Source organism: Mobula birostris, chromosome 5 (assembly GCF_030028105.1).
Source record: "Mobula birostris isolate sMobBir1 chromosome 5, sMobBir1.hap1, whole genome shotgun sequence".
Lineage (NCBI taxonomy): Eukaryota > Metazoa > Chordata > Chondrichthyes > Myliobatiformes > Myliobatidae > Mobula > Mobula birostris.
In genome coordinates this window covers 76,668,999-76,691,638 of record NC_092374.1, presented here as the reverse complement: position 1 = coordinate 76,691,638, position 22,640 = coordinate 76,668,999, and the positions used below count along the sequence as shown (strand labels likewise).

General features: G+C 40.3%; 1 protein-coding gene across 2 annotated transcripts in view; it reads left to right on the top strand.

The window, feature by feature from the left end:
- cntln (centlein, centrosomal protein) overlaps nt 1-22,640 on the top strand; it is a 529,511-nt gene that overhangs the window by 88,924 nt on the left and 417,947 nt on the right. For both annotated transcript variants that reach the window (XM_072258219.1, XM_072258220.1), the window contains one exon: nt 12,004-12,137. In XM_072258219.1, coding sequence (XP_072114320.1) covers nt 12,004-12,137 — 134 coding nt within the window. The remainder of the gene's footprint in view (nt 1-12,003; nt 12,138-22,640) is intronic.

Here is a 22,640-nt window from a genome sequence, read left to right as displayed (position 1 = left end):
CTCAAACATGAGGAAATCTGCAGATGCTAGAAATTCAAGCAACACACAAAATGCTGGTGGAACGCAGCAGGCCAGACAGCATCCATAGGAAGAAGCACAGTCAACGTTTTGGGCCGAGACCCTTCGTCAGGACTAACTGAAAGAAGAGAGACTAAGAGATTTGAGAGGGGGAGAGGGAGATCCAAAATGATAGAAGACAGGAGGGGGAGGGATAGAGCCAAGAGCTGGAAAGTTGATTGGCAAAAGGGATACAAGGCTGGATAAGGGAGAGGATCATGGGACGGGAGGCCTAGGGAGAAAGAAAGGGGGAGGAAGATGGAGAGCGGGCGAGGAGTTATTGTGAGAGGGACAGAGAGAGAGAGAAAAAAAGGAAAAAAATAATAAATAAATAAATAAATAAGGGATTGGGTAAGAAGGGGAGGAAGGGCATTAACGGAAGTTAGAAGTCAATGTTCATGCTATTAGGTTAGAGGCTACCCAGTAGGAATATGTGTTATTCCTCTAACCTGAGTGTGGCTTCATCTTGACAGTAGAGGAGGTCAGAGATAGACATATCAGAATGGGAATGGGATGTGGAATTAAAATGTGTGGCCACTGGGAGATCCTGCTTTCTTTGGCGGACAGAGTGTAGGTGTTCAGTGAAATGGTCTCCCAGTCTGTGTCGGGTTTCACCAATATCTAGAATGCCGCACTAGGTGCATCAGATGCAGTATATCACACCACTGAGAAAGCCACTGTTGGAAAAAAAACTCATGAAATCTTGGCTAGAGTTTGCCAGATGGCATGTGGGAGACTCTGAAGTCAGCTGAAAGAAGGTTCTATGGTCTGATGAAACCAAAATTGACCTTTTTGGCCATCAGACTAAATGCTATGTTTGGCACTGCATCAGGTCCTGCAAGGCTTGTGAAGGTAGAGGGTAAAATGAATGCCGCAAAATACAAGGAAATCCTGGGGGAAAACTTGATGCAGTCCGTAAGAAAACTGTGACTTGGGAGAAGATTTGTTTTTCAGCAAAGCTATGAGCCCAAGCATAAACCAAAGCAACGCAGGAATGGCTTAAAAACAGTAAAGTTAATGTCCTGGAGTGGCCAAGTCAGAGTCCAGACGTTAGTTCAATTGAGAATTTGTGGCTGGATTTGAAAAGGGCTGTCCACTCACGATCCCCATGCAATCTAACAAATCTTCAGCAGTGTTGTAAAGAAGAATGGGGAAAAATTGCAGTGTACAGATGTGCAAAGCTGACAGAGACCTATCCACACAGACTCAAGGCTGTAATTGCTGCCAAAGGTGTATCTAGTAAATACTGACTTAGGGGGTGAGTAATTGTGTAATCAATTATTTTGTGTTTAATAATTGTAATAAATTTAGACCAATTTGTAGAAATTTGTTTTCATCTTGCCACAAAAGAGTCTTTTCTGTTGAGCAGTGTCAAACTCCAAATTAAATCTATTGCGATTCAATGTTGTAAAACAATAAAACATGAAAACTTCCAGTGGGATGGGGCAGGTGAATTCTTTTTTATAGGCACTGTAATTTTCTCTCTCTCTTCTCTCTCTATCCATTGCTCCTTCTTCATCACTCTCTGTGATGGTACATGGACCCTGTCACAACATATACTTAGGAATCTTTTTATCATATGTAATAATTCAAATACATTGTGCATTCATAGTAATTCCAATCCATTGTGCACTACTGCCCTGAGTGGATGAGACTAAGCACAATTTAAAGAAGAGTAGTCTACAATTCAATAACATGGATATTGAATTCTGCTATTTCATATATCTGATAAGATAGCGATGCGCTTGGTCACAGCACCCTCTCTGGGTTCAAAGAAGAGTGTAATTGTTCGTCCTTTACATCTTTTTTATGATCGTAAGACACCGTTGGATATCAAGAGCATTATATACTGCAGGTCTACCCCATCAGCAAGTGGCTGATAGTGGTGGACTGGACTTATTGTGCACCATGTTGCTGACTGTTGCAACCAACCAAGGAGGAAATTGTCAGAGGTGGTGCGTGGTCCAACAAATGATGCAACTGATTGGCTTGAATGTTTTTCTTGTGATTGCAAGACCCTGTTGGACATTGGTAATGTAGAATACTGCATGTCTGATTCACTGGTTTATCGGTGAGACCGACAGGTAAGAAAGTGGCAAATGAAATAGTGTTGGAAAGTGCAGTAGATCTAAATGTACAGACTATTTTCTAAATGGGGAGAAAGTCCAAAAATCTGAGATGCAAAGATACTTGGGAGTCCTTGTGCAGAACACCCTAAAAGTTAACTTGCAGGTTAAGTCGATGGTGAGGAAAGCAAATATAATGTTAGCATTCATTTCAAGAGGTCTTGAATACAAGAGCAGGAATGTGATGCTGAGGCTTTATAAGGCACTGGTGAGGCCTTACCTTGAGTATTGTGAACAGACCACAACCATCAAGTGTTCTTCGTATGATAACCCTTTCATTCCCAGAATCATCCTTGTGAACTGCCTCTGAACCTTCTCCAATGCCAGCACATCTTTTCTTAGATGAGGAGCCTAGACTGTTCACAGTACTCAAGGTGAGGCCTCACCAGTGCCTTATAAAGCCTCAGCATCATCTCAGACAGATGAGGGGGATCTCATTGAAACCTTTTGAATGTTGAAAGGCTTAGACTGAGTAGATGTGGAAAGGATGTTTCCCATGGTGGAAGAGTCTTGGACAAGAGGGCACAGCCTCAGGATAGTGGGGTGTCCATTTAAAACAAATGCAGAAAATTTTCTTTGTTCAGAGGGTGGTGAATTTCTGGAATTTGTTACCACAGGCAGCTGTGGAGGCCAGGTCGTTGGATGTATTTAAGGCAGAGATTTATAGGTTCTTGATTGGACACAAAATCAAAGGGTATAGGGAGAAGGCTGGGGAATAGGGTTGAGGAGGGGAAAAAAGGATCAGCCATAAAATAGCAGAGCAGACTCGATGGGCCAGAGGGCTTAATTCTGCTCCTGTGTCTTATGGTCTTGTATATGACAGATCACCATACTGGTTTAGTGGCATTTATGAAAAAAGAAACTCCAAGTCTGTTTGAAATCCATTGTGTAACTCATAGTGAGCATATCGCAGCCAGAAACCTCAGCCAGTGCCTTTTTTCAAGCATGACTCTTCTAATATCTGCTATCAACGAAGTTAAAGTTGATCCATTAAATAGCAGAATATTTTCCAGTTATGCGAAGATAATGATGAAGAGTTTGAACGCTTGCTGCTTCACACTGAATTGTGTTGGCTGTCAAAAGACTGCTGCTTAAAGTGTTTCTTTGATGTTTTTGACACTGGTTGAATTCTTGCTCAAAGCCAACAAGAGCTTGGGAAACAAAATTGAACTTCTATGTGGAGATGTGGCATACCTTGCCAATTTTTATGACAAAATGAACATTCTAATCATGAAACTGCAGGGTGAGAATTTCATTTTAATCCAGGGAAAAGTACAGTGTTCACTTTTATCAGGAAATTAGAGGTATATAAGCAAAACATGGGAAGAAGAATGTTCTCACAGATTCCCTGCATGGAAAGTATGGCACTGTCTTTCACAGATGGTGATCTGTAAACGTACTGCTTACACCTGCTGTCAGTCAAGAAAGATTTTCAGAATTAATTCAAGGATCTGAATGATCTGGAAATTCCAGACTGGGTAATTAACCCATTTCTTTGCAAACTGGAAGAACAGGAAGAGAACTTGTAAGAAGAAATTATTGAGATTCAGAGTGATGATAAAGCATTAATTCTAGCCATGACCAACCTCTCAGAAGTATTCATCACAGTAGATGTGAGTGTTATTGGAAGATAGTCATTCAGACAGCTCATCTTGCTCTTAGAGTAGAGTCATTGAACACTACAGCACAGAAGCAGGCCCTTCAGTCCATCTAGTCAGTGCTGAACCATTAATCTGCCAACTCCCATTGATCTGCACCGGACTATAGCCTCCATACCCCTCCCATCCATATACCCTTCCAAATTTCTCAAGTGTTGAAATCATTCCTGCATCCACCACTTGAGCTGGCAGATTGTCTCACCACTCTCTGAGTGAAGAATTTCCCCTTCATGCTCCCCTTAAGCATTTCACTTTTCACCCTTAACCCATGTACTCCCATCCAACCTCAGTCGGGAAAAAAACCTGCTTGCGTTTATCTTATCGATAAACCTCATTATTTTGTATACCTCTATTAAATCTCCTCTCTATCTTCTATGTTTCAAGGAATAAAGTCCTAACCTATTCATTCTTTCCTTATAACTCAGTCCCTCCAGTCCTGGCAACATGCTTGTAAATTTTCTCTGCACTATTTCAACCTCATTTACATCTTTCCTGCAGGTAGGTGATCAAAACTGCACATGATTCTCCAAATTGGCTCTATCAGCGTTATATACACCTTCAATGAAACATCCCATCTCCTGTACTCAAGATATTAATTTATGAAGGCCAATATGCCAAAAGCTTTCTTTATGACTCTATCTACCTGTGGCACCACTTTCAATGAATTATGGACCTGAATTCCCAGATCCCTTTGTTCTACTGCTCTCCTTATTGCCCTGCTGTTCACTGTGTGAGACCTATCCTGGTAGGTCCTACCAAAGTGTAACACATTGCACTCATCTGCACTAAATTCTATCAGCCCTTTTCCCAGCTGGTCCAAATCCCACTGCAAGCTCTGATAGTCTTCCTCGCTGTCAACTGCACCCCCAATATTAGTATCATCTGCAAATTTGCTGATCCAGTTTACCACATTATCAAAGGACCCAGTGTTGATCCCTATGGCACACCACTAGTCACAGGCCTCCAGTCACAATGGGAGCCATCTAAAGCCATTCTCTGGCTTCATCCATGAAGTCAATGTTTAATCTAATTTACGACTCCAGCCTGAATGCCAAGCGGCTGAACTTTCTTGACCAACCTCCCATGCGAGACCTTGTCAAAGACGTTGCTGAAGTCCATGTAGATACCATCCACTGTCTGGCCTTCATCAACTTTCCTGGTAACTTCCTCAAATACTCTGTAAGATTGGTTAGACATGATCTGTCATGCACAAAGCCATGTTGACTATCCCTAATCAGTCCCTGTATATCCAAATACTTGTATATACGGTCCCTTAGATCACCTCCCAATAACTTTCCCACTACTGATGTCAGGTTTACTGGCCTGTAATTTCCTGGTTTATTTTTAGAGCCTTTCTTAATCAGGGGAACAACATTAGCTGTTCACCAGTCCTCCAGCACCTCACCCTCTGCTAGAGACCCTACAATTTCTGCACTAGCTTTCGACAGGTTCCAAGGGGACATGTTGTCAGGCCCTGGGGATTCATCTACCCTAATTTACCTCAAGACAGCAAGCACCACCTGCTCCATAATCTGTTTAGGTTCCATGATCTCAATGCTGCATTGCCTTGTATCTATAGAATCCGTCCACCTCCCTGGTACATACAAAAACACTTTTAACATCTTCCCCAACTCTTTTGGCTCCATGTGTTAAACTGCTAATCTAATCTTACAGAAAACCAATTTTCTCCTTGAGAACCAATTTTTTTCCTATCTTTTTGCTCTTAATATATCTGTAGAAGTCCTTAGGATTCTCTTTCAACTTGTATGATTGAGCAACCTCACATCTTCTCTCGGCTTCCTGATTTCCTCCTCAAGTGTTGTCTTACATTTTGTTATACTCCTTAAGTATCTCATTTGCTCCTTCCTGCCTATACGTGCTATGCACATCTTGTCCAGAAAACAACTTGTCCCAATCCACACTTTCCATTTCCTTTCTGATGTTATCAGAATTGGCCTTTCTCCAAATTAGAATCTCAACCCAAGGACCAGACCTATCCTTTTTGATAATTACCTTGAAACTAATGGCATTATGATCCAAAGTGTGCCCCTACACAACTTCTGTCACCTGCTCTGTCTCATTCTTAATAGGAGATCTAGTATTGCACTCTGTAGTTGGGACTTTTATGTACTGATTAAGAAAAATTTCCTGAACATGTTTGACAAAGTCTATCCCATCTAGCCATTTTACAGTGTGGGAGTCCTAGTCAATATGTGGAAAGTTAAAATCATCTATTATCATAACCTTATGTTTCTTGTAGCAGTCTGCAATCTCTCCACAGATTTGCTGCTGTAAATCCTGCAGCTGTTGGGTAGTCTAGAATATCCCATTAATGTGGTCATTCCTTTCTTATTCCTCGGCTCTACATTAGTTGAGCTCTCCACTCTGATCTGACTGAGCACTGTTGTGGCAGTTTCCCTGACTGGTAATCCATCCCTTTAATCCATCCCACATCTAAGACAATGGAATCCTAGAACACTGAGCTGCCAGTCCTGCTCTTCCTGTAACCAATTCTCACTAATGGCTACAATGTCACAATTCCATGCACTGATCTATTGTTTAAGGTCATCCACTTTTCTTACAGTACTTTCACTGAAATGTATGCAGCTCAGAATATCAGTTCCACTGTGCTTGGCCTTTTTATTCCTGACTTTGTATGCAGATTTGACAACATCTTTCTCTGCAACCACTCCACTATCTGTCCAGGCAGTCTGATTCCCATACCCTTTCTTGGGCACCGTTATGATTGAACTTTTGAAGCACCTGAGAATTCCTGACTGTTGCTGTGAGAGATTGAAGATGTCCTTGAACACTCCAGCCAGTTGGTAGCAAAGGTTTTCAGTCCCCTACCTGCTACACCATCTGGGTCTGACACCTTGCAAGGATTCACCTGTTGAAAGATGTTCTGTTGTTAGATAGTAGCACTGACAGGAAGGGGAGCTCCCAACCTACTGATTCCAGTAGATTTCAGTGGATCGGGAAGGCATCAGAGTGTGCTGTCTGGTGTCTGCTCATCATTGTGCCCATCTCCTCCAGTACCAGCCTGATATCTGCCAGGGGTAGAATATACTCTGCATCTCAGGTGATGGTGAAAAAATCCTTCGGCAGATAGAATAGTGGCCATTTGACTGCCAGATATTCCAGGTTGGGAGAGCAGGACTGATCAGATTGCCTGTGAGTTAATCATGAAGCAAATGCCACCTCTTCTGTCTTTTATCTTATGTCGCTCTCTAGTCCATGCGGTGGAAGGTGAAAGCCGCAGGCTGAAGTGCTGTGCCTGCAGTGCTAGGGCTGTACAAGTCTCTGTGAAGCACCTTGCACAGCAATCCTTGATGTCTCTCTTGTACTGCAATCCTGCAATGAGGTCTTCAATTTTATTTTCCAGAAAGTGTACTTCAGACAGGGGGATGGTAGGGAGTGGGAGCCTTCGGGCCCTGTGTTTCAGTTTTAGCTGCAATCTGGAGTAAATCGATAGATTTTAAAACATTTTCATAGCCATTACAGCTTAATTCTGTTTTGGTCTATTTTATTTTGCAATAACACAGTGAGTGTTGTCATGACTTTAAGTGATAACATCAAATGGAAAACAAAGAACTCCACTAGCCACAAAAAGGTTTTCTGAAAAGTTGTTGTAACTTTACTTGCTGGGAAGTAATTCATGCTTTATTCTTCCCTCTTCACTAAGGCCCTCAAATTTGAGCTTTGTACTTACTTTGTGTAGAATGTGCAATATTGAGCAACAATGCTGTTGATCAGCATATGGATCTGGATGTTGCTTTGAGTTGTCTGCGTTAGGAAAATTCAATGCCAATAAATAATGCATATCTTAATTAAGCTCTGTATTAGTTAGACATATTTAGTGTTGTGTATGCAAGGAAACACTTTAATTTTATTTGTGGTTATTTCACTAGCATTCCTGGAATTTGCATTTCATTTGTCCTCTTCACCAGCACAGTTCTCTTGTATGCATTAAATTTTATCTCTTGTTCTGTTCATTTACAAATATAATCCAATCCATTTCATTTCTGAGCTTCCTTTTCCAATTGATTGTTCCCTGCCAGTTGGTATGATCTGCAGTTTGAGTTGCTGTACTATGAACATTGATGTAAGCTAGAAACTGTTGTGATCCAGGCATCAAGCCCTGAGGCACCCCATCCCACTCTGGCATAACTTCTCTTATGTGTGCATGCTGTTCCTGTCCTTCAACTTTTTTTTATCCATTCCGAGGTTTCACCCTGAATCCACGCAGTTTTGAGTTTAATTAATAGCCTTGTGCATGGAGCTTTGATAACAGCCTTTTGTAAGTTAACACTTTTTGTGCAGGCATTTCAATTTGAGCATAATATTTATTTTATAAATGATCGCACAGATCTGCTTAAGTGATCTGATTAGCATACAACAGAATTCTATAATTATCAGAAGATGATGGCACAGACTTGCATACATTAAGGATTGCATGTAATAGGAATTATTTTACTGATGCTAAACAAGCAATTGATATTAGAATATAGAAAGATACAGCACAGGAACAAGCCCTTTGTCTCACAATGTTATGCTAAACTAAATAAATTAGTTATCAAATGGCCAACGAAATTAATCCCTTCTGCTTACACAATATCCATGTCCTTCTATTTTCTTTCCATTCATGTGCTTATCAAAATGTCTTTTCAAGGTCTCTAATGTATTTGCTTCTACTACCACCACCCCAGGCACCCCACCACTCAGTGTTAAAAAAAAACTTACCCCTCACATCTCCTTTGAAATGACCCCCTCTCGCCTTCAATCCATGCCTTCTGGTTTTAGACATTTAAATCCTGGGGAAAAAGATACTGTCTGTCTGCCCTATCTATGCCTCTCATAATTTGATAAGCCTCCATTAGATCTCCCTTCAGCCTCTGCCACTTCAGAGAAAACAACCCAAGTTTAATCAGCCTCATAATAGAACACGCCCTTTAGTCCAGGCAGCATCCTGGTAAATCTCTTCTGCACCCATTCCACTGCCTAAGCCAGAACTGTATGCAATACTCCAGATGCAGCCTAACTAGAGTTTTATAAAGCTGCAACAGAACTTGCTTCCTGAGTTTTGAACTCGATGTCTCGACAAATAAAGGCAGGCATACTAAATTCCTTTTTAACCACCTTATCAACCTGTAACCACTTTCAGGGAGCTATGAACTTGCACCCTAAGGACCCCCTCCTCCTCGGCATTGTTAAAGTTCTTGCCCTTAACGGTGTACTGTCTCTTTACATTTGACCTACCAAGGTGCAACACTTCACATTTGATTGCGTTAAATTCCATTTGCCCTTTCTCTGCCCGCATCTGCAACTGATCTATATCCCGTTATGTCCTTTCCCAGTCTTCTACACTAACCATGACACCAACAATCTTTGGCAAACTTACTAACCCACCCATGCACATTATCATCCAGGTAATTTTTATATTTTATATACACACACATACATACACATACACACAAACACACACATACATGCACACACCTCTGCTCTTTTTGTTTTTATATATATATATAAAAACAAAGAGCAGAGGTCCCTGTACAGATCTTTGTGGAATACCACTAATCACAGTTTTCCAGCTAGAATAAGTCACTTCAGCCACTACTTTCTGTCTTCCACAGGCAAGCCAGTTCTGAATTCAAGCAGCCAAGTCACCATTGCTCCCGTGCATCTTAATCTTCTGGATGAGCCTCCCATGATGGACATTGTCATACACCTTACTAAAATCTATGTAGACAATGCCCGACTGTTGTTACTTTACTAAGATATAACTTGCCCACACAAAGCAATACTGGCTTGTGTTAGTTTGGCCTTGGTTTTACAAATCCTTATAAATCCTATCCCTTAGAATTCTGTACAATAACTTCCCTAACACTGACGTGAGACTCACTGGTCTATAGTCTCCAGGATTATCTCTGGTTCCCTTCTTGAGTAATGGAGCAACATTAGCTACTTGTCAGTCCTCTGGTCCCTCACCTGTGGCTAGAGAGGACACATGGATATTGGTCAAGGCTTCAGCAATGTCTTCACTTGCCTCTCTTAATAACCTGGGTTGTACCCCATCAGGCCCTGGAGACTTATCCACCTGAATGGTCTTTAAGAGACCTAGTGCTACCTCCTGTTTTATTTTGAAATTCCCTAGCATTTCAATACACTGATCTCCCGATCCTCCTTGTCCTCCTTTTTAAATACTGAAATATAGTACTCATTAAAGACCTCACCCACAACCTCTGCATGTAAACAAATGTTCCCCCATTTATCCTTAAGTGGTCTTTCATCTTCTTTTGTCCCCTTCTGGCTTTCCTAATTTCTTCTTGAGTTCTCTCTTGCTCCTGATGTATTCTCTTTAATCCTACTTGCCAAGGACTTTCTATGGCCCCCTCCTGGCTTTCCTAATTCCTTTCTTGAGTTCTTTTATGGCTTTTTTAATAATGCTCAAGACCTCCGTTTGATTCTAGCTTCCTGAGATTTATATACTTCTTGCTTTTCTTCTTGACTAAATTTATCATCACTGTTGACATTCTAGGTTCTCTTACTTTGACATCCTTGTCTTTCCTTCTGACAAGAACATACCTGTCCTGTACTTAGTGCATTTGATTTTTAAATACCCTCCACATGTTGGATGTGGACTTGCCCAAAAACAGCCGTTCCGATTAACTCTCCCTAGTTCCTGCCTAATGCTCTTGTAATTTGCCCTGCTCCAATTTAATACTCTTGGAGAAGGTCCAAACCCATCCTTATCTTTAGCTACCTCAAGACTTAAGGAGTTTTGGTCACTGTTCCCTAACTGGTCACTCACTGAAAGGTCACTTACCTGGGCAGACTCATTACCCAACACTAGATCCAGTGCAGCCCCTCCTCTTGTTGGGCTATCTACATAATAATTTAAGATACCTTCCTGGATGTACCTAACAAATTCTGCCCCATCTCATCATCTTGTTTTAAGAAGGTCCCAGATTATATTAGGGAAGTTAAACATATTAATGTTGTAACTGCAGTCTTCAGGGTAGGAAACAATCTTGTGAATCTTGTATGTTGGAAGACCCAATGTAGATTGGGGGGAGTTCTTCGTCGAACACCTTTGCTCCTCCCACCATAAAAGGTGGGATTTTCTAGTGGCTACCCATTTCCATCTTAATTCGCATTTCCATTTCAACATGCCACCTGTGCCCTCCTGTGCTGCCATGTTGAAGGGACATTCGGATTGTCTCCAACTTGATAGTATGAAGACCGATTTCCCTAACTTGTAATCCGCCCCCCTACTTTCACCCTTCTCTCTTTTTCCCATTCCATTTTGGCTCCCCTCTTACCCCTTATCCTCTTCTCACCTGCCCATCACCACCCCTGTTCCCACTCTTTCCCTTTCTCCCGTGGTCAACTGTTCCTCTCCTATCAGGTTTCTCCTCCAGCCTTGCAGTTTTTACACCTATCACCTCCCAGGTTCTCACTTCAATTACCCCGCCATCCATCTTCCCTTCCCCCCATCACCTATCGCCTGCTAGTTTGAACTCCTTCCCCTTTCCCCACCACCTTATTATGGCTTCTTCCTCCTTTCTTTCTAGTTCTGATGAAGGGTCTCGGCCTGAAAGGTCAACTGTTTATTCCTCTCGGTAAATGCTGCCCGGCATGCTAAGTACCTACAGCATTTTGTGCTTGTTGTTCTTGTGAAATAATAGCCAAAGCACATGTAATTCAAATAAGAATATGGTAATTGTCAGCATTTGTTAAAGTCTAACCTTTGATTGGACCTTAAAAAAAATAGTACGCACTTAACTCTAGTTGACTGGATAATAAGTCACAGCTAGAAAGTCTGGCAGTATTGCTTTGAGCTAACTCCAAGAGTTGTAGGGGTGGAATTTTTGAAATACCTGATTTATTTTCCTCTTCTTTGTGAGGGGATGTCTGATCTCCTCTTAACACCTTTTCTGAAGAGTGCAGTTGCAACTAGAAGTTCGAGCTTGTGTTTGCCAATGTGCCAGTTTTACAGGTTGGGGCAGCAGTGTGTTACAACACATTTGATTAAATGTAATCGCTATCAAATATTGAGTAAGTGAATGCAGTTATTGTATTCATCCACATGTCTTAAATTGTGCTTTCTTTTTTTAACCCAATTCTGCTTTCATTTTTCTGGCTATTGGTGATAATAGGTATTGGAGGATGACTTGCAAGAGGCCAGGAATCAAGTGGAAGAGATGCACAATAGATGTAATGACCTGTCATCTCACCTTGGGGATCAACAGACAGAACTAACCCTGAAGGACTCTGAAGTCACTAAACTTAGGCAAGTGGTTTTGTTAAATATAATGAATTTTACAAGTCAGTTGAATGTACCAAATAGTGTAATAATGGGTAAGCTTTCTGTTTTACATTAACAGAAAGGTATAAAATGTAAGAAGAATGTGCTTTAATTATAGATTGAGAGCACAGACTTCCTAACAATAGAAATTATTTAGAAGTGCATATATTTCAGAGATCAAATATACAGTATACGATTCAAAATACTCAAAATATTAAGATTGTGTTACATTTTAATTAATGTTGAATTTGACAGAACAGCAGGAACACACAAAAGCCTAGGTTAAAGGTTCAACATGCCCAGACTTTAGTTTTATGCGACAGCATGTAAATCTTTCCTGCATTAAAGCTATAGGATTAGTACTGCATATTTGAAAAGCTGCTGAGAAATGGAAAACTCAAAAGGGAAAGCCATAATAACTAGGCTCTTTCATTCATTAGCGTTTTGTCAGATTGGGTGGGTGCATTAATTTGTATGAAAAAGCTAACATTTCCTGAGAAGTAGCATTATGTAAATGCTAAACCTGTATTCAGATGCAGTGAGATATTTGATCAATTTTATCTGTAGACTTCTATTGCAGTCAAACCATAACTAAAGAATCTTGCTAGGTTTCGTTGCATGTTTTCTATAAGAAGGTAATGACAGATTCAGAGAATACAACTTGAATAGTGGATTGCTAAACGAGGGCATACACCTGTTGGTAGTTGGAGCATGCAGACAATTATAATTCTCATTGGACATGGAATATAGCTTTATATGGAACCAACTTTGCCATCCTTTAATGTTGGATCTATTCCAGACATTGAAACATAAATGGAGTTTCACTGATGCTATTAATGTTCACTTGAAAAACGATATCCTTGACGTTTTGCCCCACCTCCACAAGATTACTAGTATTGTTAACCTGGGGAAATAGGTGTGTCTACTAGTTACTTGAATGATTTGTGTCAAATTATTGAGGCATGTTAACAGTGTAGTTCCAATAGTATTTTCAATTAGGCATCAAGTTCAGACCTTCAAGGTTCTTCACATTTCCAAATGCTTATTGAAATTGGATTCTGACAGCTTTTCGTCTTATTAACATAGTTTTACAGGATAATGGCTTTACTGTTACAAAAATTTTGCCTTAAATTGTATTAAAACAATCATGCTGACAAATAGGTGGTTTTACATCATACTACAACATGAATCAGGTCACCAGGTTTTTCTATTAATTCTCATGTAAACAAGGGGTGAGTCATGTCATACTGGTATAATTTTGTTTTGCAGTGGATTAGCATTGTGAAGTAGTGAAATTAAAAAATATGCTGAAATAGGCTAGCTATGAAATTACTGAAAACTGTTCTGAATGAACTTGGGCTGCTGGAGAAGTGCTCAGTTGTGGAGAAAAATTTCCATCAGTTTTAATGTCGCCTCTCTGTTTCTACATCTTAATGTGCTTAAGACAGATTGAATAAATTGGAGCAAGTAAGAGATTCCCTGGGATATGTTGCATCTCCAAATTATTTTAAATATTTAAATTAGATTAGAAAACTTGGTAATAAATATGGCAGTGTTATGCAATGAGTTTTTGCAACATAAAAATAATAAGTTCTTTATGGAAAGATAATCAACCAATATGTTGGCAGTCTACCTATACGACATCTGGTTTCACTTGACCATGATAATGTTTTACTGGACTTGATCCAGGGAATCCTGTTTTAATGGGAAAGAATTTTGGGAGTATGTTTCCTTCAAATAAAAACTGTGTCATAGTTGAAGACTGTAATTTCAGTGGTCTGGTTGAAGCATAATTGTATCATTTATCAAGTTCTTCCATGTAAACAAAAGCAATATACAAGGATTTAATTTATCCCTTTCTCCCCATAGAGGAATGCCCTCATTAATCACTTCTTCACCCACTGTCATCTGCACCCAGTTCAGAGAAGATTAGACATAATTTACTTTGGATTAAACATGTTAGTTTTGCCCTGGTGTTCTTTATCTTAACGAATATTCCTAAAATTGGTTGTGTAAATATTGTGGTTTTAGAACGAATACTGTGTTCAAAATCGCTGCAACATTGACTGAATATTACAACAATGACTGTACCTGAGGAAAAGAATACTTCATTCTGTGTGAATCAATCTGACTTCCTTATGTCATATAAGGTACTAAGGTACTGCAGTGCAAGTTCATTTTCCTTTTCTTCTCTAAATGAACTTTTGCAAGTTGATCAAACCAAATATTGGACAATCTTCTAACAGGTATATTTTATTAAGGCTATTTGAAATGTGTGTGTATATATGAAAATTTAAAAGATTGTTCAGTGTGAGTGCAGAGAGGATTCATACAACTGCAGCAGAATGTAAAACTTTAATTGTACTGCCATCTACAGAAAGTAAGTTGGCTCCAAGCTGATGAATGATGTATATTAACTGTAAGTTGCTTACTTTCACATGACTCATAAACTATGCAGAATATAATTGAGTGTGTGAAATGTTGTGAATAAGGAGATAATTATTATTAATTAGACTGTTTAAATGTCAGATTTGTGTTGTATTCCTACTTGGTTATTACTTCAGTAAAATCTTAAATTTGCAGTATTTTGTTTTAATTTTTTTTCGGGCAATAAACTACAATGATCTTTTGCCTCAGACATGAAATCTTCTGAAGTTTATGCACTCAATATTGATAATAGCATTGCTGGACCATATGGAAGATTTATTTTTTTATCTTGTTTCAAAGTATTTTTCTAAATAGCATTTGTGTTTTCTTTTCTTCACACTAATTAGTGATGTTAGTTTAAATATTAGCACTTAAAATTTATGTTTATTTGATATTTCTGTGTTGTGTATTCATATTGGAGGACATGAAATCTGCATGTTCTTTTAAAAACTTGCTTAGAGAGATGCATATATTTTATAGAAATTACTATTGATTTTGAGCTGTGTGGCACTACAGCAGTAATATTGACCAATATATAGTTCTTGAGTCTTTATTGAATTAAGACATTTTCTTATACTTTTGAATGTCCATATTCTATGAGCTTTTATTAAAATAAAATAAATTAGAAATTGGAGAATTTGTATTCTAACCTAATGATACACCTCTTGGTTTTGAACAAGGAGAGTAATTTCTGATGATTAATTGTCTCCTGTGGAAATTTAAAGATGGGAGTGGTGTGATCATTTTTGAAATACTTAATATACCAAAGCAACAGGGCTCATGAGATACAATCTTTATCTTGGTTACTGGAAGATTCATTGCTTTATGTAAAGATTTTAAATACACTGTCCATCTTGCATTGTTCATTTTTTTTGGGTTAAACCTCACACCTGGAGCTTAAGACAGATGAATAGAGTACTTCAGGTGAGACTAACTGGTACCATGTACAAATCCCATTAAATTTAAATTCTAAACCACCACCTCCTACTCGTTGTTCCCAGTTGTGCATTTACCACATGAATTTGGCTAATTCTTTGCTATCTAGAGAATGGTATTTGTTATATCTGGAAACTACTTTTGTGGTATAGTTGTGTGTAAGTAAGTCTTGTAAATATTTAATGTTATGACATTATCACAAAAGCAAGTGTTAACAGGTGGTTAGTCTGCAATAATGTAGTTATCCTTGTGAAGCTTCTGATGTCATCCAGACATTAGTTTGGATGTACTGTATGAGGACTCCGAGACTGGTTCACACACCATGACGGTGTTCTGCATGTGCTCCACTGTGTTTATTGCTCTTAAGAGGTGGACTGGTAGCGTCGCGGTTAGTATAACACATTTACAGTGCCAGTGACACGGGTTCAATTCCTGCCACTCCCTGTAAGGAGTTTATATGTTCTTCCTATGACCATGTGAGTTTCCTCTTGGGTGTTCTGGTTTCTTCCTCATCCCAGTGATGTGGCCTGGTAGGTTAATTAGTCAAGTGGGTGTAATTGGGCAGTGTGGGTTTATTAGGCTGGAAGAGCCTGTTACTGTGCTATATTTCCACAGAGATGTGAATTCACTTCTGTTACTGTCTCATTTGTAGGGAGATTGTAGATTTTTCTAATATGAAAAATTTAGTAAGTGTGCTACTGTTCCTATTGAGAGTTTCTTTCTCTGGCCTGTTGCATATTTGCACACTTAATAAATTCTACATAATTGTTTTTAGCTTCTTCATAATTTATTTGCACCAGACAAAAGAACTTGGTGGTATAAAGCCACGAACTGCTGTTGCTGATGGTAAATTTAATAATTTTAAGGACATTAATTGATACTGGAAGATGACTTTGATTTTTCAATCATCTGCAGTTTAACAGTAAGATGTAAATGCTCCTTAAATTTGATCCAGTGGTTTCAAATTTAAGATTACAAGAAGAAAGTCATGTTAAAGGGAAGCCTGCTTGCTGCTATCTTTGACTTTGCCCCATCATTTTTTAATTTGGAAAAGATGTGAGATTAAGATGAAAGAATGTCTGAATAAGATTTGGGCGGAAAGAGTGGCCAGGAGCCATGTTGGAATCTTTCCAGTCATGTTCATTGTGTTGACTAGCAATCGGTGTAGTCACAAGGAAAGAACGTGTGACAACTAGCTCGGAATACTTTTATCAGCTACTTATTTAATGTACTCAGCAGCAGTGGTGATAAACTGCTGTAATATAGCCACGTTTAAAGTGTTCTGCTCAGCTTTTAAAACTTTCAGTTAGATTCCAGCATGCACTTAAAAGTTTCATGCCCTGGTCATATTTCCTTCCTTGTTTAAACAGTTTTGTTCTTGTTTTTTTCAGCTTTATGATGGTCAGAAGCAAGTTTGAACAGAAAAGTGTCCTTTGCTATCTGCAGACTTCAGCAGTTGTTTAGAATTGTTTTGATCATGAAGAATTGTTTATTTTTGTAATGATTTTAAATTTCTTGTTTCCATTCCTTATGCTTTAATACTGACATTAAATTTTGACATTTCCTCCTTAAGCCAAATAATTTTCTATGTGTGTTAGTGTTCGCTGCCTCACATGTCTCCATTTTGCTAATCCTCTGTGGCTGAGTTTGTGTACGTGCGAGAGGGAGAGAGAGTGAGTGTTTGGGAGGAAGAAAAGGGGCTTGTTTCGCTGTTGGTGTTTTGTTGTTGTGTTGCTCTGCTAAACAATGTAGCCATGCTATGTTGGCCTGGAATGTGTGGCAACATTTACAGGCTGCCCCCAACACATCCTTGGTTGTATCGGTTGTTAACACAATCAACACATTACACTGTATGTTTCGATGTACATGTGATAAGTATGTGATCTGAATTTGCTTGGAGGGGTTGGCGATAGAACAAAGTGATTCTTGATGCAAAATGCTAACTGCATTCTCTCATGGTTGTTATTGTATGATGCCTATCACCAGCTTTTAGATTTTTTTCAGTTATGTTTGGCATTTGCTTTATCATCTGGATACTGTCTATGGTTGTTTTCCCATGCTGTTGCTCACAGACAAAGAAGAGTTGTGTGTCTTTGTATCTCAAGAGAGTGTAGAGACTGTAGTTCATGCATGTGATCATGTTTATGTTTTCCACTGGAGATTTAAATGTTCTTACTTACTTCCTAAGTAAAATAGCCAGCATAATGGCGACACGATGCAGCTCGCAGCAGCCACTCCAGTGGTGATGTCTGTTATTTGTCAAATAGGGTGCCGTGCACAATCCTGATTTGATGGAGACGGACGTGAGAGCACGGTGGAACATCTGGTGAAACTTCTGAAATGCCTGCTTCGCTGCTGCTGTTACTGTGTGGTCCAGAATCTCCGGAGGAGAAGGCCTTGAGTCCTTGGCTTTGCATGTTGCTCGGTGGCCGGGGCGGGGTCGAAGTGCTCGGCAGAGGATGGTGCTCGGAGAGGCTGTGTCAGAGGGGCTGGTTGGAGGCTCGAAGTTTTCAGACAGACTCAGAGTCCGCTGTGTTTGGGTGCTTCTAGTGGTGCTGCATCGGCGAGTTGGCGGCACTTGGAGGTTCATGGCGGAGAGAGTTCCTCCCTTCTGCAGCCTGTTTGAGATGATGAGTCTATCAGAGCTTTGAGACTTTTTTTTATTGTGCCCATGGTCTGCTGTTTATCAAATTATGGTTTTGCTTTGCACTGTTGTAACTATATGTTATAATTATGTGGTTTTGTCAGTTTTAGTCTTGGTTTGTCCTGTGTTTTTTTGTGAGATCATTCTGGAGGAACGTTGTATCATCTTTTAATGCATGCATTTCTAAATGACAATAAACAAAAACTGAACTGAACTGATAATCAAAGATCCCATCCACCATGGAAGTACTCTCTTCTCCCTTCCAATCGGACAGAAGATTATGAAGTTTGAAAGCATATATCATCAGTCTTAAGGACAGCCTCTATCTTTGCCAGTGTTATCAGACCCTTGAATGGACCTCGTACAATAAGATGGAATCTTGACCTCTCAATCTCTCTTGTTATGATCCTCCACTTTATAGTTAACCTGCGTTTGACCTTTTTGGTAGTTTTTACACTTTTTTTGCATTGTTATTGTTTTACATTATTGTACATCATTGCACTGTGTAATGATTTGGTCTGTATGAACAGTATGCAAGGCAGACTTTTCACTGTATCTTGGGAGATGTGATAATAAAACAATACCAGTACTTGATGGGAGACCAGGCACTCTTAAGATCTATAGTCTGGCTTTGGATGGATTCTTAAAATACAAACACCCAAATCATCCAATCAATTGGATGGTGTTTGCCATTATTTATGGGTAAATGGTACAAGAAGCATATGTATAGTTAAATGCATAGTTGTGGCATCTTTCTATCTTTGCTCTCACTATTGAAGGACATGAAATTCACTTACTTTTTTTTGGTAGTTCTCAACTAAGCTTGATAAAATTTTAAATGTTGTTCACTTAAGTCTAAGAATCCTTCTGATGAGCATTGATTACTGTCAATCAAATTTTCTGGCATTGAGAATTTAATGTAGTGATTGAGGAATTTCATTCCTTCAGATTTTGAAGATTGTTGAAGATTTACATGCTTACATGGTTACATTAAAAGTCTCAAATTTAAATTAATAATACTTTATAGAAGCAGAAAATGCTAGACACGCTCAGCAGGTTGGTCTCAAATGTCTGGGTGACACAAATGGTGCAGCTAGTTGAGTCACTAAAGTAGGGTGCCAGAGACCTGGGGTCAATCCTGCGTTCAGGTACTGCTTGTGTGGAGTCTGCATGTTCTATTTGTGCCCTCAACAGATTTTCTCTGGATATTCTGGTTTCTTCCCTCCTTCCAAAAACACATAGATTAATAGGTTAACTGGCTACAGTAAATTGTTGTCTTATGTAGGTGAGTGGTAGAATTGGGGGAGAGAGGTGGGAGGAAGTTGAAGAGGATGTGGGAAGAATAAAGAGGGAATTAATGTAGGATTACTGTAAAATGGGTGATTTATAGCTGATGTGGGCCTTGTGGTCAGGTGGACCTGTCCAAAGAGAAGCAGTTGTAAGATGCAGGCAAAGGGAGGAGGAGAGTAAAGAACAAAGAAAAGGTCTTTAACAAATGGAGGCACTGGGAGAGAGTGGTTGACTCAAGTGGTGGTAATGACATTGATTCAAAGAGGGTGATAAAGAGAAGTAAATAACAGAAGGCATATATTTTTTGCAGATATGAACAGAAGAGATAGATATGAATCTATGAGGAGACAACTATAGTTTGAAAATATGAGAAACAAAGTAGCTGATCATCAGAAATTCAATTCTGACTCTGGAAGGATATAATGTGGCTAACTGCAAGGATTTTCCTTAAAAGTTGCATTCAGCTTGGCTGGAATAACATAGGAAGCCAAAAATAGCAGGCCTAAGTGAGAGTGGAATGAAAAATTAAAATGACTGTACACTTGAATCTTTAGCTTCAGATTTAACTTTTCAGCATGCATATTGAAACATCAAAACATACCAAGAAATGTGTCGTTTGCATCAATGACTAACACAGTCTAAGGATCCCTCTGGGGGCATTCCACAAGTGATGCCATGCTTCCAGCACCAACACAGCCTGCTCACAATTTACTAATCTTAACAAGATGTCTTTGGAATGTGAGAGGAAGTCAGAGTGGCTGGAGGAAACCCACATGATCATGGGGCGATTGTATGAAATCCTACAGATAACAGCGAGAATTAAACCTCGCAATCACTGGTGCTCGAAAGCATTATGCTACCATGCCATTTTTATAAAATGTACAGGGTATTGCAGCAAATTGAAAGGAAAGGAAGGATGTACTCACCCAGTGCATCAGTTTCTATAGTGCGTATGTCACTGGGTACAAAGTGCTGAAGGTCTCTGCCCACCTAAGCCGCCCCAGTGCCAAAGAGGCGATCAAATGCGTGCCTCCTCATGCACCTAAATTTGTTCATCAAGGAAAGAGAGGATCAGGTGGCCTAGATCATCAGTCAATGTATCTTGGAAGCAGTTCGTTGATGACCGGGATTGCATCTTGGAAGTTACATTGGCAGGATCCGTCTAGAGGAAAACTGACTCCCTCACAGCCTTTGTGTTCACCTTTGCTAAAGAGCAATTCAGTCCAATGGAGAAGAAAGGGGATCTTAGACCATCATGGCAACCAAACAGGAGGGAAAGGGAGATTCGCCACCTGAGAAGCGAGATAAAGCCCCTGAACAATTCAAAAACAGTTCACCTGACAAAAAAGGTGTCAAAGATCTAACCAGCAAACTGCAGGTACAGCTGCACAAGCTCAGGAGGGTGCAGCAGCTGCGAAAGCAAAGAAGAGAGAAAGAGAAGGAGAGTGCAGTTTCTTTAAAAGCTCATTCACATTCACCAGGGGTCTTCTCAGCCAGTGAAAATTCTGCACTCCAACCAGTTCAAAGCAGGAGGTGGGAGAATTTCTGCGGGTATCACACAGTGATCCCCATAGAAATCGGACTAGACTTTAATCCAAAAGTCCCCCAAACAAGAATCCCAGCAATTGAGCTGAACATGGCAGAACGCAAGTGGCAGGAGGTCCAGGTTATCATCAAGAGAGCAAAGTCATCTGCTGCCCCAGGTCCAAGTGGTATACCCTCCAAGGGTATAAGATATGCCCCGAACTCCTACTAAGTTGTGGAAGATAATGAAGATTTGGACCAAAAGCTCTCTCCCATCAAGCTGGAAAAAGACTGAAGGGTGCTTCGTTCCCAAGGAAGAAGATTCCTCTGCATCACCGAGTTTAGGACAATCTCCCTCCTTAGCATGGAGTGCAAGATATTCTTCTTGTTGCTTGCGAGAAGGCTGAACTCTTAATTAATGGAGAACCACTATATCAACACATCCATCCTGAAAAGTGGCATCCTGGGTTTTCCTGGGTGCCTTGAACACACCTCAATAATCAGCCAATTTATCAGCGAGGCCAGGCAAAAGAAAGGCGACCCATCAGTTGCCTGGTTAGGCCTAGCCAATGTCTACTGATCAATTCCACACATCCTCATCCAAGTTGGCCTGGACCACTACCATATCCTACCAGTAATACGAGACACGATCACCAGCTACCTAGGAGGATTCAAGCTATGCTTCATTTTGGCCCACTTTACAACCAGGTGGGAAGACCTCCAAAAAGGGATTCCAACTGATGTACAAACCATCTCCCCCATATTATTTGTCATGGGTATGAACCTCTTCATATCAGCAGCAGAAGTAACTCGAGGCCTGGTCTTGGAGCCCAGCATCCAACAACCTGCAATATTGGGTGGGGGGTGTTCATGGACGACATCACAGTTACCATTGTAACCCATGTCTGAGCCAGATGGGTATCAGAAACCCTGGACAACTTAGCTATCTTAGCTATCAAGGCAGGGATGTCTAGATGCATGGTGATCAAAAAGGGCAAGATTACTAGTAAGTTCAGTCTTCAAGTCATTCCATCCATACAGGACAACCCAGTAAAGTGTCTTGGAAAGTGCTTTAGGGCAACAACAATGGACAGTGCCAGCATCACCGACACTGTAAAGCAGTCTGAAGAGTGGCTGAAGATTGACAAAACTTGACTCCCTGGTAAATTTAAGACATGGCTCTTCCGATGTGGTCTTCTATCAAAGCTTCTCTGGCTTTTTATGGTGTACGATTTCCCAATGACCACTGTAGAAGACATTGTGAGGAAAGTCAACAAGCACCTGTGGAGGTGGCTGGGGATCCCTCGAAGTTTTTTCTTCAGCGGGGCTCTACATAAGATCAGGCCAGCTACAGCTGCCATTGTCATCGGTAGTGGAGGAATTCAAGGTGGCAAAGTGCAGAGTCCTGTTGACGCTGGGGAGCTCTGATGACAAGCTAATAAACCAAGCAGGAGTCAAAACAAAATCAGGCTGAAAGTGGGCCACCAACGTGGCCATAGACCATGCAGTGAGCTCCCTGCATTTGAGAGACATCATTGGCAACCCATGTCTGGGATGGCAATGCCTCAGCTCAGCACACTTCCGGTGACGGTGTGCAAGTGCAAGGGTTAGGTGTGACATGGTCTAGGCAGAAGTACGTAACCGCGAGGCTGAAAGGCGGGCTTCGA